The sequence below is a fragment of the Sinocyclocheilus rhinocerous genome, unplaced genomic scaffold, assembly GCF_001515625.1.
Source record: "Sinocyclocheilus rhinocerous isolate Xijiao unplaced genomic scaffold, SAMN03320098_v1.1 scaffold263, whole genome shotgun sequence".
NCBI lineage: Eukaryota > Metazoa > Chordata > Actinopteri > Cypriniformes > Cyprinidae > Sinocyclocheilus > Sinocyclocheilus rhinocerous.
In genome coordinates, this window is record NW_015645086.1 from 1,095,836 (window position 1) to 1,108,907 (window position 13,072).

The following is a 13,072-nucleotide window of genomic DNA, read 5'->3' on the forward strand; positions in this document are numbered from 1 at the left end:
CTTTCTCGGACAGTTTTAAATGCTTCCACACTGCTGACATGTTTGCTGTGTTATAAAGAGTGCGCGCCTCTCACTCTAAGCTGGTTGCTATTTGATCCCGTCATATCATTGTTCGGTACAATTTATTCGGTCTTTTCGCTTATTCGGCCGAACATTCGGTGGATCCCTAATTATTACAACTTAAAATTAAACAGATTCTCATAAAATGTAATTTATTCTTGTGATGCAAAGCTTACTCCAGTCTTCAGTGTCACATGATCCTTCAGAAATCGTTCTAATATGCTGATTTGCTCAGGAAACATTTTTTATTATTATAATTTTTGAAAACAGTTGTGCTGCCTAATATGTTTGTGGAAACTGTGATACACTGTGATTTTTCAAGATTCTTTGATGAATAGAAAGAAAAGAAAATCCTACTGACCTCAAAATTTTGAACGATGTTTTTAAATAAGTTCTGAATAAATATTGTGTAAAATTAGCATTTTTTTGGCCATTTGTCAGCGCTCTATTATAAGTAAATTATGTTTCTCCTTGACAAAAATGGCGCCTTGGCTTGGATTAATTCCTTTTACAGACTTGTGGACTTGTTTCTATGAAAACTCTGAAGTGAGTTTAGAAGAACAGAACAATTGTGTCAAAAAGTACAAAAATAAAATCCAACTCGGTTGTCCATGTACAACAGAACAGGGCCTTGCTCCTTAGAAATGGCTTTGCATTGGTCATTCAAAACAAATGAGTTTGTTTACCTTCGTAGTCTTTCTAAACCTAATCTTACCTAACCTTATTTCAGGTTATGATTCTCGCGGTGGGGGTCGTCGACCATTTGGAAGTGGCTTTCGGCGCGACTATGACGACCGGCGGGACGACGGTCGGGGCAGCGGGGAGCGCTATGGAGATCGCTATGGTGATCGTGAAGAGAGATACGAGAGACGGGATGAGAAGCACGAGGACAGTGGTGGGACGGTGCATTTACATTTATCTGGGTCACTCCAGGAGCCAAACCTTGAATCAGATCATCTAAACAGTCTGTACTGCATCTGTGTTTAGGTCCCCTTCAGAGGCCCAAGCTGAACCTGAAGCCCCGCAGTGTTCCCAAAGAGGAAGACCGCGGCCCATCAGTCTCATCGGGACGAGCTGCGTCCATCTTCGGAGGAGCCAAACCGGTGGACACGGCAGCTAAAGAGAGAGAGGTGGAGGAGAGGCTTAAGAAAGAGCAGGAGAGACTGCAGAGGCAGCTGGAGGAGGTCAAGAGCAGAGGACCTGAACGCAAGCCCAGAGAGAGGTACAGCATACATGGACACATTTTATTCATTTTTCTTAACATTGAATTTTATAGTTAAAGGGATAGTTCAGCCAAAAATGGAAATTCTGTCATCATTTACTCACTATCATGTTGAAGTTCTGTATGAGTTTCTTTCTTCTGAACACAAAATAATATATTTTGAAGAATGCTGATAGCCAAATAGTTTTGGTTCCCATTGACATTCATTTGTATGAAAAAAAACAAAACAATGTTGGTAGCAGCTGGTAGCAGCATTATCTAAAATATCTTCTTTTGTGTTTCACTATAGAATAAATGATGACAGAATTTCTATTCTTGGGTGAACTAACAGATGTATGCATCCAAGAATTATATGAATGAACTTTTTCTTTTTTTATATTTTATAATTTTTTTAAAATTATTTTTTAATAAATGTATCGCATTTGGTTATAGCTAGAAGATGAACTATTCACAAAATGGAGTTAATCTGGAACTACACTATATAAATATTAACAAGTTTGTATTAAAAATGAATCAATATAAATTGCAACAATGACCTGTAACTCAATGTTCTCTTCTCATGACAATTAATTTTTGAGACTTTAAATATATTCTAATTAATTAATGCGTTATTAACTCAGAATACATAATTCATTTGCATATTAATCTGATTTTGTGAATGGATAATTCATAATTAAATCGACCACCCAAAAAAAACTGTGATGGTATCAAGTTCCTGAAATTTAGTAACAAACCAAAAGAGAACTTTATTTTTCACATGCTTTCTCTTTTTCTAAACAGTATTTTCACTCTCGTTTTCTAATACACTCAGGCATCCCAGCTGGCGTAGTGAGGACCAAGCAACTGAGCGCTCACGAACAGGAAGTGAGTCATCACAAACAGGAAACACATCGAGCAGGGGTAAGTGATCACTGACTGGTCCTTATGTACAGGTCTGATGCAAACAAGACATGAATTGACACATATAAAAAATCTACCATCATACTAACTGTCACTATATGCAATGATTTTTTCAAAAAGAAACTTTCAGAGTCCAATCCTTCCCCTCTCTCAACAGCGCAGAGGCGTCGGGAGAGTGAGCGCTCTGTAGAAAATGAGGTTTTCAGCAGCCGTGATGAGGATTCATCCTCGCATGGAAACCAGACTACTACTTCCAAGCAGGAGGGGCTGCCGCTGAAAGTTGTTCCAGCGCCGCCACCTAAGGAGAACGTTTGGGCGAAGAGGAGCGCCATGAGTGCAGGATCCAGTGAGAGTGATAGTAAACCTACCGTCTCTCCCAGCAGTACCGCGCCACACAAAAGGTTTCTGTCTGGATTGATATGTTATATATAGATAGCTATAATTCAAAGACTGTTAGAATTATTTCAGTATAATATATTATATAATATCTAAAATACTCTACGTAAAAAGTTTGGGGTCTGTAGGTTTTTATTTTTTTGTGTTTGACTTGGTTTTAAAAAAATAAATTAAAAATAGTTACACTTTATGTTACGGTGTCCTTATTACAGTGTAATTATATGTTTAAGTACTGAGTGATATTAATAAACTACATGTACTTACTGTATGGTTAGGGTTAAGATGAGGGTTTGGTTTAGGGTTAGTTGCATGTAATTATGCATCATTTATTGTTATTACTATAGAAAGTACATGTAACGTGTAACAAGGACACCGTAAAATACCATAAAAACATTAACATTATGAAATAGTATTACAATTATTTAAAATAATTTTTTTTGCTGAATAAAAGTATTAATTTCTTTAAAAAAAATCTTTCTGACCCCGAACGTTTGAAAGTTTTATATATATATATAGAGAGAGAGAGAGAGAGCTCTTTAGAATTATTCTGACTTCAGTTTTTTTTATGTACTTTATTTTTCAGTGCAACAAGCTCAGCTGATGCTCCTCAAAGAAATAAAGGTAAGCTTATAAGTGTCCTGCTCCATTGAGACATGAAATAATGGTGGAAGGTGTAAAAGAAGAAGTCAATGCATATACTCTATTTTCACACACAAGTCACAACTGGAAACTCTTAAAATATCGTAGTGGATTGACAACAGGGGTTTGTATTTCTTTTCCAGTTGAAATCTTTTCTCATTTTCCAAGAGAAAATGTCCACTAGCGTCCCTTCCTAAAAACAGCCTGTTCCAAATGTTCCGTTAAGAAGCAGTAAAGTCCTCTAAGATTTTACAGAAGCCTACAGCCTAATGCAGCTCCTTTATTAGTAGAGTTGTCCATAGTGTCCTCTGCTGAACACTGGGCTCTCCTTACAGATGAAAACAAAGCAGATGGGGTGCGCCGGGACCGGGGCCCCTCTCGGGGTCGTGGTGGGGCCTCGGGCTCTGGAACAGGCAGGGGGCGTGGAGAAACCGTGAGCCGAGACCGAAGGAAGGAGACAGGAGACAGGTTAGCTGCTCTCTGGCACCCCTACTGCTCAAAAGTGTAGAGAGCTTTCTTCCTTCTGGAAAGATATATTTAGTATATTTGCTAGATTCTCATTCGGTTCTTATTAGTATTTTTGAATTATAAGGGTGGTGGTTGGACAAATGTGTTTCTTTTCTAGTTTGGCCCATAAAGCACTGTGTCCATTCGCATCTTTCCAGTCTCAACAACAAAAAAAATGATTTACTCATTTTTTTTTTTTTTATATCAATTGAATTATAATTCAGTGACTCAATCATAAAATCAATCACTTGTGGTGAGAAAGAGTCACTTGAGAAATCCACCAACATACAGATTGACAATCTGCCTTAAGACAAGTGGAGTGATACAAACAGTGAGAAGTCAGTGGGCTGTTTGACCCATTGTATTTAATGACTAAAACTAACTGTTGTATAAAACAACAGTTTAAACATGTTTCAGCTCAACAGTAATAGCCGATATCGCTGGGCAAGATGCATTTGGCCTCAGGAACAAGTGAACGAATGGAGCAGGGACTTCGATCTCATTTCAACAACAAATAGAAGGAGTTTTTACAAACTGTATTTTACAATATCAATTTAGGGCTGTGCGATTTAATCAAATTTTATTTAGATTTAAATTTTGGCTTTCTTCATCTATGAAAACAGGATAAAACAATTATTGTGCCATGTCCCGTTTTGCAGTGATGCTCTGGTTTTGTCTCCAGAGCACTTTCCTTTCCTTTACAATGGTGCTTTTTAGAGGTCGACTGATAGTGGATTTCACCGATACCGATAGCTAGGTTGGACCACACTCTCATACTGTGTAATGACAGCGGAGCCTTTTCAGCCACTCCAGCAATGGACGCAATCCGGAAAAACTATCAGCATGGATTTTTGCAGATAGTTCCAGCAATCAACTATAGGTGCCGATTAATCAGCAAAGCCGATATATCGGTCGACCTCTAGTGCTTTTGTCCTGCTTCTGAAAAGCTCAAACTTAACATCCAAATCATGTAATGTGACTGCTATAAAATGCAGTCTGCTGCGAATCGTGCTCGATATTAAAAAGTTAGAAAAAGCGCATTAAGAGATTTCACACTGTTTTCTAGGCGACTTTGTGTGCGCACGCTGAGACAGATAGCTAGCATATATTGACCAAAATAGTTGTGATTACGGTTTTGCCATAATCAAGCAACTCTATGTTGATTGAAATATTGCCAATTGGATTTTTTCATCCTGGGATCGAAATCTCTGCTCTAGAGTTTTTCTGAATGAGTATAGACGTTCTTGTGAGACTCTGTCTCACTGTGTTGTGCGTTACTTGTAGAAAGGATGCGAGAAGAGAACGAGATCTCAGACCAGCACCAGAGCCAAAGAAATTTGAGGAGCCTCCCAGCCCTGTGAGTGACAGAGCTAACACTCTCTCTGTGTGTGATACCATGAACCCCGCTCCCTCTACTTTTACTTCTGGCTTTCTTTGCTCACCAATCCTTGAATGAACGTTTTCTCTAGTGCCTTTTTTAAATGCGTAATTCACTGTAATGGAAATTACATGTTGCTCACAGACTGTAATTGTGGACCTCTTTTGGAAGATATGTGACTTGAAAAATGTGAATATTTATTTGAGTCTAGACACATAATTTTGATCTTAGCTTTGAATTATAGCTGTAGTATAGAAAGGAAAAGATGGTACATTGAGAATACTCATGCAAACCTCTCCAAAACATGCATGTATTTGAAAACATTACATTTGGCACCCTCTTTGACACCACCTTATCTCATAAAGATGGTTGAATTATAGATCAGTCCTAAAGATGTAAATGTTTTTCCATGCTGAATTTTCTGAAGGTGTGTGGATATATACATCTATAACTGAATGAAGTTCTCAATATGAGTTATGCAGGATTTTCCTGTGGTCTGTTGCATCATTTGCAGCAGCTTCTGAATAAAGAAAAATACTTGCGTAATTGAGATCCACTCAGGTCTGTTTTCACACTGGAGTCCATCTGGATTTTCACAGTGACAGAACTTTTCAAACAAACACATCGAGTCGGAAATCCATTTGGAAGGGGTTTTCATGGTAAGCGAAAACCAAATAAATGGACCAGATGGAACAGACCTAAAAATAAACCAGGTGTTAAAGGGCCAGTATTTGAGTTAACTGGTGAACAGTGTTTTCTTGAGGACGTTTAGACTGTCTAACCTCCTGGTATTCCTGGATTTATCCAGTATAACATAGAATAGCAAGTTAAGAGGTTAAAAATTTGTCTAGCCCCGTATAGCTCAGCGGTACTGGTATTTACACCTGGTATTAAGCTTTGGTCGACTGGATCACAAGTAGACGACGGAGATATCTTTCCATTTATACCTGCAAACAGGGCTATAGATATTCAGCTATCCACAGAGCAGACCTAATATTTTATTTATTTTACAGTGCAGTTTCTATCTAATATATTATTTATTTAAAAAGGTGTGTTTTAGGGCCTTCCTGAATCTATCCTCCAAAAAGGTTTTTTTTTTATTTTTCTGTATTTTTTTTAATCTAATTTTTTTCTTTAAGGCAACACATGACAAAAAATTGCAGAACCTCATTGTAATTGTGCTATTCACCTTTAAATCAACATAAAGTAAGAGACATTCATGTTGTAAGCATAGATTTTCATGCCTACTTATCTTATTTGTAAACAATTTTTTATTTATTTACTACTTCTGAAAAATAAGGTAGATAGTGGCACCTGGTTGGGAAGTTGCTAATTGTTAGCTAAGAAGCAGGGGTTGTTTTTCCTCATGTGTTGCCTCAGACTTTTATATATAAAATTATATAGGCTATTTTATTTATATATTGTTTTGGACCCACTTATATTAAGTGTCTTTAACTACTGTTTACATGCATTTAAATCAATTTTTTTGATGCAATGCATTTATTGTGTGCATATATATGACTTTACATTAAACTGATATTTAAAAATACATCTCTATTTAATTTCTGTGGTTGCATCTATAATTGCACTGTTGACCCTACCCCTACACCTTAACCCGCCTTTAAACCTAACCATACCACCAAATCTGTCCCTAACCTTAACCATATCCCACCTCAATAGCAGCAGAAGTGATTTGCAGTACAACATAATAAGTACATTGTACCAAACAATTAATTATTATTGATGTGTTGGACCTTTTTTTTTTTTCTCAAAAGAAATAGTTTTGAAAGGCACTAAAACACTTAAAAAAATTAATTTTGTAGAAAAGAAAAATCCATATGGCTTTTATATGCTTGATATATTTCAGAGGGTTTAAATGCCGATTACTTCCAGTTACGCTGGTTGCACCAATCATAGGCACAAACCATCACTAACATAAGTTTGATTCCTAAAATCTCAGTATCTCACATTGTCAGAGCAGTCAAAACAACAGTTCTAATGAAAATCACCTGAGACTGTAAAGTACATATTAACCTCAAATAGCAGTAATGATTTGGTTACGTCTCACTATCCCCTTTTTGTTTGAACAGAAATTCAGCTCAGCCAGTAAATACGCGGCCTTGCTGATGGACGGGGAGCAGGCAGACGAAGAGCAGGGCGGAGACTAAGAGGTGGACGGACTGCACAGACGACGGTCTAAATTGAATTACAAATTAAACCTACAGCTTTTGTTTCATGCAGCACTGAAGGACCCAGATGAGCCTTTTGAGAGCAAAAACCCATTTTTAGAGCAACTCCTCCTCTTCAGGACTGAACCGAAAACCTAGTGGGAAAATACAGGACTCGTTTTAAAGTAAAAAAAAAAAAAAAGGAGAGAGTGTGGAAGGATGAATGCTTATGACTAATACATTTTTGTGGGGGGTTACAATACACATGAAAGGGATCCTGCTCTTGCATACATCATAAGTTGAGTGCATTTCTTGTTAGCTTGATTGCACGTTGAGTGTTGGGAAAGTAGAATGGGGAAAAGTGCCACAAGATGAATGTTTTCCCTGAACTTTAGAGCTTCCTGAGCTTTATGAAAGAACATTTACAGCAGTTGCTTTACCAAGATCTCTGGTCAAGTAAAGGGGTTCCTGACCTGCATTGTTTACCCATCGGTTATAAATCTCACAACCTGGGTTTTATGTCTTAAACTGGCATTGGCCGACAGATCTGATGATTTGTATTCAGGGGTAACAGCCACTGAATAACGGCCAGCAAGTTGGTTTCGGATCGATATTTCTCTGCGCTGCTTTAAGCAGGAGTCTCCCATTTTCTCACTTATCCTTTTGAGGACTTTTTTAAGCCACTCCTTTGGACTGATGTGCAATAGGAATTGACGTATTCCTCGGAATCTCAATGTTTCTACAAAAGAGACTGCTGCAGCTTTGGGTTGAGCCTATATCTAAAGGTAGTGACATGAATTGCTTATTCATTTAAACGGTATACCATCTTAAAAAACAATAAAAGACTACATTGAGTCAGTTATGCTTTGGAGGACATTGTGAATTCAATTGCATCCCAGAAGATTATATTTTTATCAGTTTTATTATTCGCCATATAGAGAAATGCCTCAGAGAGTTATAGATAAAATGAGGCTATATATATACTGTATATATATATAATTTAGTTTAGTTGTAATCTATTATTTAGATTATAGATATATATGGCCGATATTAAAAATATATAGTATTTTGTCTACATTAAAAATAAAATGGATATTAATAGATATTTGCTAAATATTATAATTAACAGTGTTAATTATGCATGTTTTTATAGATGAACTTAAAGTGTGCTTTATACACTACTATTTGTAGTCAGTAAGATTTTTTTGAAAGAAAATTAACTGTGGGTTAAATATTCGTGACACATATTAGTGGCATAATTGAATGTTAAATCCTTTATTTTAAGAATATTCCACGTGTATCGCCCAGACTTCAAAGTTAAGTGTATTTCTATTCATCTGGCACTTAGGGAGTATTCATTTTGGACCCTAATGCCAGCTCCCCCCTGAAGCTCTATGTCTTCTGGACCATTGGTATACTTTGAGGTCAAAGGTCACTAGTCGTTCAGTCTGCCTTTGGCCTGCCACTATGTTCAAAGGATCCAGAGCCTTGATACTGCAAGGCATGACGTCTGCAACAACACCAGCACTTAGAGTTTGTGTGTATATCCTGGATACATGCTTGGAGGGCAGGGGTTTCGGACTATTCTCATTTCCCATGAAAATTCCAGTGGAACAAGGTTTCATTAATCCCAGCATTATGAGGATGTTATTAAAGAGGGAATGCTTAAAAAAAATACAGTTCACCCTGAAGCATAACTGAGTACTTCATTCAAAATAGGTTGGGAGGTTGGTGAAGGTTTACACTGGCTAATTAGTTAAAGTAAAATTACTAACTGAAGGGAGTTAAAACAGGAAGCAAGTTATGCTGAAAGAATGTTTTTGGACATTGCTTCTCGAAACCATTTGACGTCACGCATCAAACTACGATAAATAATACTGCTCATGCTGTGCGTCCCTTTAACACCCCCTTCATCCTGTGACCTTCTGCTGGACGGAGGCCAGAGAATGTGCCCTTCACCCCAGCCTTTCAGGCCTCATTAAGTGAGCCCAGGCCCCAAAGGGTCGTCTCTGTTTCTAGTACAGCAACCCTGACAGGAAGCAGACAGGGCCGTGGGATGCGGACGGGAGAACAGGAACCCAATGTTCTCAGAACATCTGCGCATGTGGTGTATCTCCTTGACATTTTCTCAGCATCTTTGGGTTTCTGCCTTTCATATCATTCTATTCTGATCTGTGAAGTTTCTCCTGTGGTTAACATCTGCCTGGTTCTCTTTCAGTAGCTGTGTTTATTGGGCCAGATTGAAGCCAACATGAAATTAAAATGAAACCTTATACGTGTTCCTGGTCTTATTGTGACGATTCTTCTGTGTACATTATTCCAAAGATAAAAAATCTGTCTTTGCAATATTTCATCATAATGTAACAACTTGCCCCAACCCTGAAATGGATTTTCTTCCTGATGACATCACCAAGGCCACTTTCAGCCGCTTGTGTTTTAAGTGACTAGTGAAATCTTGTTTCACTCTGAATTTTTTAAGTAAAATGGGTTCCAATCATTATTTCATGCTGACGTTAATCCTGAAAAGAGACTTTTACATTAGCAATTTTTTATACTTTTTAAATGTTGGACTCCTCATACTTATAATTCTGGACATGTGCAGATATCAACTGCCACATGATGTTTGTAGTAGCATCCCAACATCTGCCCCACTGCACATTTCTTGTAAACCACTATTAATAGCTTAATGCTGCACATCCTCCTTTTGTACCCTTGAGGAGCACAACGCATCTTTTGTATTCTGCTTTAGTGACATAGGGTATTGATGACTATATTTTTTCCCTTTCCTTCCTGGCACTCAGGTCTGATTTCCAGCCATTTTAAATGCAGTTTGCAGTCAAGTTCCCTCAAACCACAAGACCATATCTTTAACTGTTAAAAAGAAGATTGTATTCACTGATCTTACACTAGTCTACTGGAAGCACTAGAAGGGAGCATTATTTCGATTTGTATTTTTGGTATAGTGACAAGAACTGCAAGCTTTTTGTCTGATTGCTCTTGTACTATGACAAACCCCGAGGTTAATCAGGTGAAGTTGGTCACCATACATATGGAAACCATTTTTGTGGCCCTAAATTGGCAACAGCACATGGCCTATTACAGAAACCATGTATTCGCAAACACTTCTGTAGCCCAGATATATCCTTAAATATATTGTTCTTGGCAGAGCTACTTCAAACCGAAGATAAACAAACAATTGGTGAAGTAACATAAAATACGATTTATTTCTGTTGCATTTGAGAATGTGTTATTGTTGTGTGGTCAAATGCCTGACGAGTTTTTCTTTATCTGGCATTGGTTTGTGGTGCAACATTTCTGAGAACTTGGCGAGATTTCCCAGTCTCCCTTGTTTATGAAAAAGTGACTAAATTATGGTCCTTGTGATCTCGCACCCACCCTGGTTTGAGCACAATTGGTTTCATTCTCAGTCAGCATGCTCAAGAGTGTCGAGGTCTAAAAATAAAGAACAAACCCAAGCCCTGGAAGATTGCAGGACAGTATGTGAAAACTGACCACTTGTTTAGGAGGAGACTGTGAAATACGCTGTGGTAAACTTGGAAATTTTCTTGTAAACTCCGAGGGTGTTGAGGTCATGGTTTTGTATAAACAATAGGTGGCCTTTTTAGTCTCTCACACACCCTCTGTAGGTGGGATGTGTTGTGAGATCATCCACGTCTAGTGGATCAGTTTAAGCATTGAAGCACATGCTGAGGGTCAAATGACTGCTTTAAAAGTTAAAGAACCATTGAAAGCAGCTTGGTGTTTTACTTCCTAAGAGTTCTTAGGATAAGATTGAGGACCACTGCCCTGCATAGTTTAGCTCCGATTCAAATTAAACACACTTAAACCAGCAAATCAAAGTCTTCAGAATTGCTAGAAACTTCCTAGCAAGTTTATTGGAGCAGGTTGGAGTTAAACTGCAGGACACTGTCCCTCCAGGAGCAGGTTTGGACACCCTTGGCTTAGTGTAGGGGTGTCCAAACTCTGGAGGGCCACTGTCCTGCAGAGTTTAGCTCCAACTTGCCTCAACACACCTGCCTGGAAGTTTCTAGTATGCCTAGTAAGGCCTTAATTAGTTGGTTCAGGTATGTTTAATTGGGGTTGGAGCTGAACTCTGCAGGACAGTAGCCCTCCGGGACACCCCTGGCTTAGTGAGACAACCGGTTTCGACACTTTTGTGCTGGCAAGACTGGCTATTCCAGGGGTGTCTAGTCCTTATCCTGGAGAGGTTAATGTACTGCAGCGCTTATCTCCAGCTTGCCCCAACACACTTGCATTGGACGTTTGTATTATATCCTAAAGACCTTGATTAGCAGGTTTAGTTTTATTTAATTAGGGTTGGCGAACCCTGCAAGATAGTAGTTCTCCAGGAGTTATAGTAAACATCTTTTTAGTCTTTTTTTTTTCTTTTTAATTGAGACTTCCATAAAAATGTTGTTTTCCTCCCTGTGCAGCAGTGTAAGCCTATTGGCCAGATGCAGGTGCACCCCAGAGTTCAATAGTCACAAAGGGCTTAGGAATTGCTATAAACTGGGGAAAAAAGTTAAAGGAGCTGCCATTAACAATCTAAAAAGAATGATAACAAATTGGCCGTCCCAAAAGCATCTTGGGATGGTGACTTCCCTTCATCACCTTTCCTTCTGACAGGTAAAAGTCTAAATGTGAAACATGAAATGTTTGCATTTCATATATTCAGAAAAATTAGTGCATCAAGATTTTGTACTGACATGCCATCTACATTTGTGTGCTATGGTAAGCTTCACTATTACTGTTGATTGCCCGATTAGTTCAAATACCTAACTCTAAGTCCTAGGTCTCCAACCCTGCTCCTGGGTACCCACTGTCCTGCAAATTTTATTTCCAACCTGCTTCAGCACACCTGGCCATCCTGAAGTGATCCTGAAGACCTCGATTGGCTGTTTCGGATGTGTTTAATTAGGGTTGTAGCTAAACTCGACAGGACAGTGGGTCCTCAGGAGCAGGGTTAAAGACTATGCTCTAAGTAGTAGACTTCAGGACTTTGTCCCCACACTGTTTGTGCCTGGACATGAATAGTTAAAATTGTACAGATTATTAAGGGAGAAGTGTGCTATTACTTTTCTAATCAAATTTCTAAGTGAAGTTCTATGATTTTCCACTGAAATAAAATTGATAAATGTCCTATAGACCTACACTGAAGGAGGGATCTAAGCCATATCTAGAGACAAGTGGCCAGTTACATAAACTGCTTAGACTAGTCTTAAAGGGGTCATATGATGCGATTTCAAGTTTTCCTTTCTCTTTGGAGTGTTACAAGCTGATTGTGCATAGATAAGATCCCTGAAGTTGCAAAGACTCAAGTCTCGAAACCAAAGAGATATTCTTTATCAAAGTTAAGACTCTGCCACGCCCCCCTAAAACGGCTCATTCAAATAATGATCTTTAAAAAAGCATCATATGACCCCTTTAAAAGATAGACGCCTATTTTTTTCTGCAAGAATTTTAAACCTTTTTAAAGTCAGTTACATAAAAACTTAGATTGGTCTAATTTGAATCTGAAAAGTAATACTGATAACCAATTGGTTAACTGCTAGTTAGTCAAATTATTTCTTAAGACACAGTCTTAACATGGTGACCATGTTTATGCAACTGGCCCCAAATTATCACAGAGATTTTCTGACTGCTCTATTAACTTGTAATGCCCTAAAACAGGGTTGTCCAATCCTGTTTCTGGAGGACCAATGCTCTGCAGAATTTAGCTCCAACACACCTGTCTGGAAGCTTTCTAGTAATCTTGAAGACCTTGATCAGCTGGATTAGGTG

At 38.2% G+C, this 13,072-nt stretch overlaps 1 protein-coding gene across 4 annotated transcripts in view; it reads left to right on the forward strand.

The window, feature by feature from the left end:
* Positions 1-8,027, forward strand: part of eif4ba (eukaryotic translation initiation factor 4Ba) — a 21,578-nt gene extending 13,551 nt beyond the window's left edge. The window contains exons 8-15 of one of the 4 annotated variants that reach the window (XM_016509114.1): positions 791-955; positions 1,048-1,282; positions 2,094-2,182; positions 2,340-2,583; positions 3,162-3,199; positions 3,553-3,685; positions 5,009-5,081; positions 7,193-8,027. In XM_016509114.1, the coding sequence (XP_016364600.1) occupies positions 791-955; positions 1,048-1,282; positions 2,094-2,182; positions 2,340-2,583; positions 3,162-3,199; positions 3,553-3,685; positions 5,009-5,081; positions 7,193-7,270 (1,055 nt within the window). In that variant the 3' untranslated portion in view covers positions 7,271-8,027. The remainder of the gene's footprint in view (positions 1-790; positions 956-1,047; positions 1,283-2,093; positions 2,183-2,339; positions 2,584-3,161; positions 3,200-3,552; positions 3,686-5,008; positions 5,082-7,192) is intronic. The other 3 variants (XM_016509115.1, XM_016509116.1, XM_016509117.1) reach the window with 3 other exon arrangements.
* Positions 8,028-13,072: the final 5,045 nt, after the last annotated feature.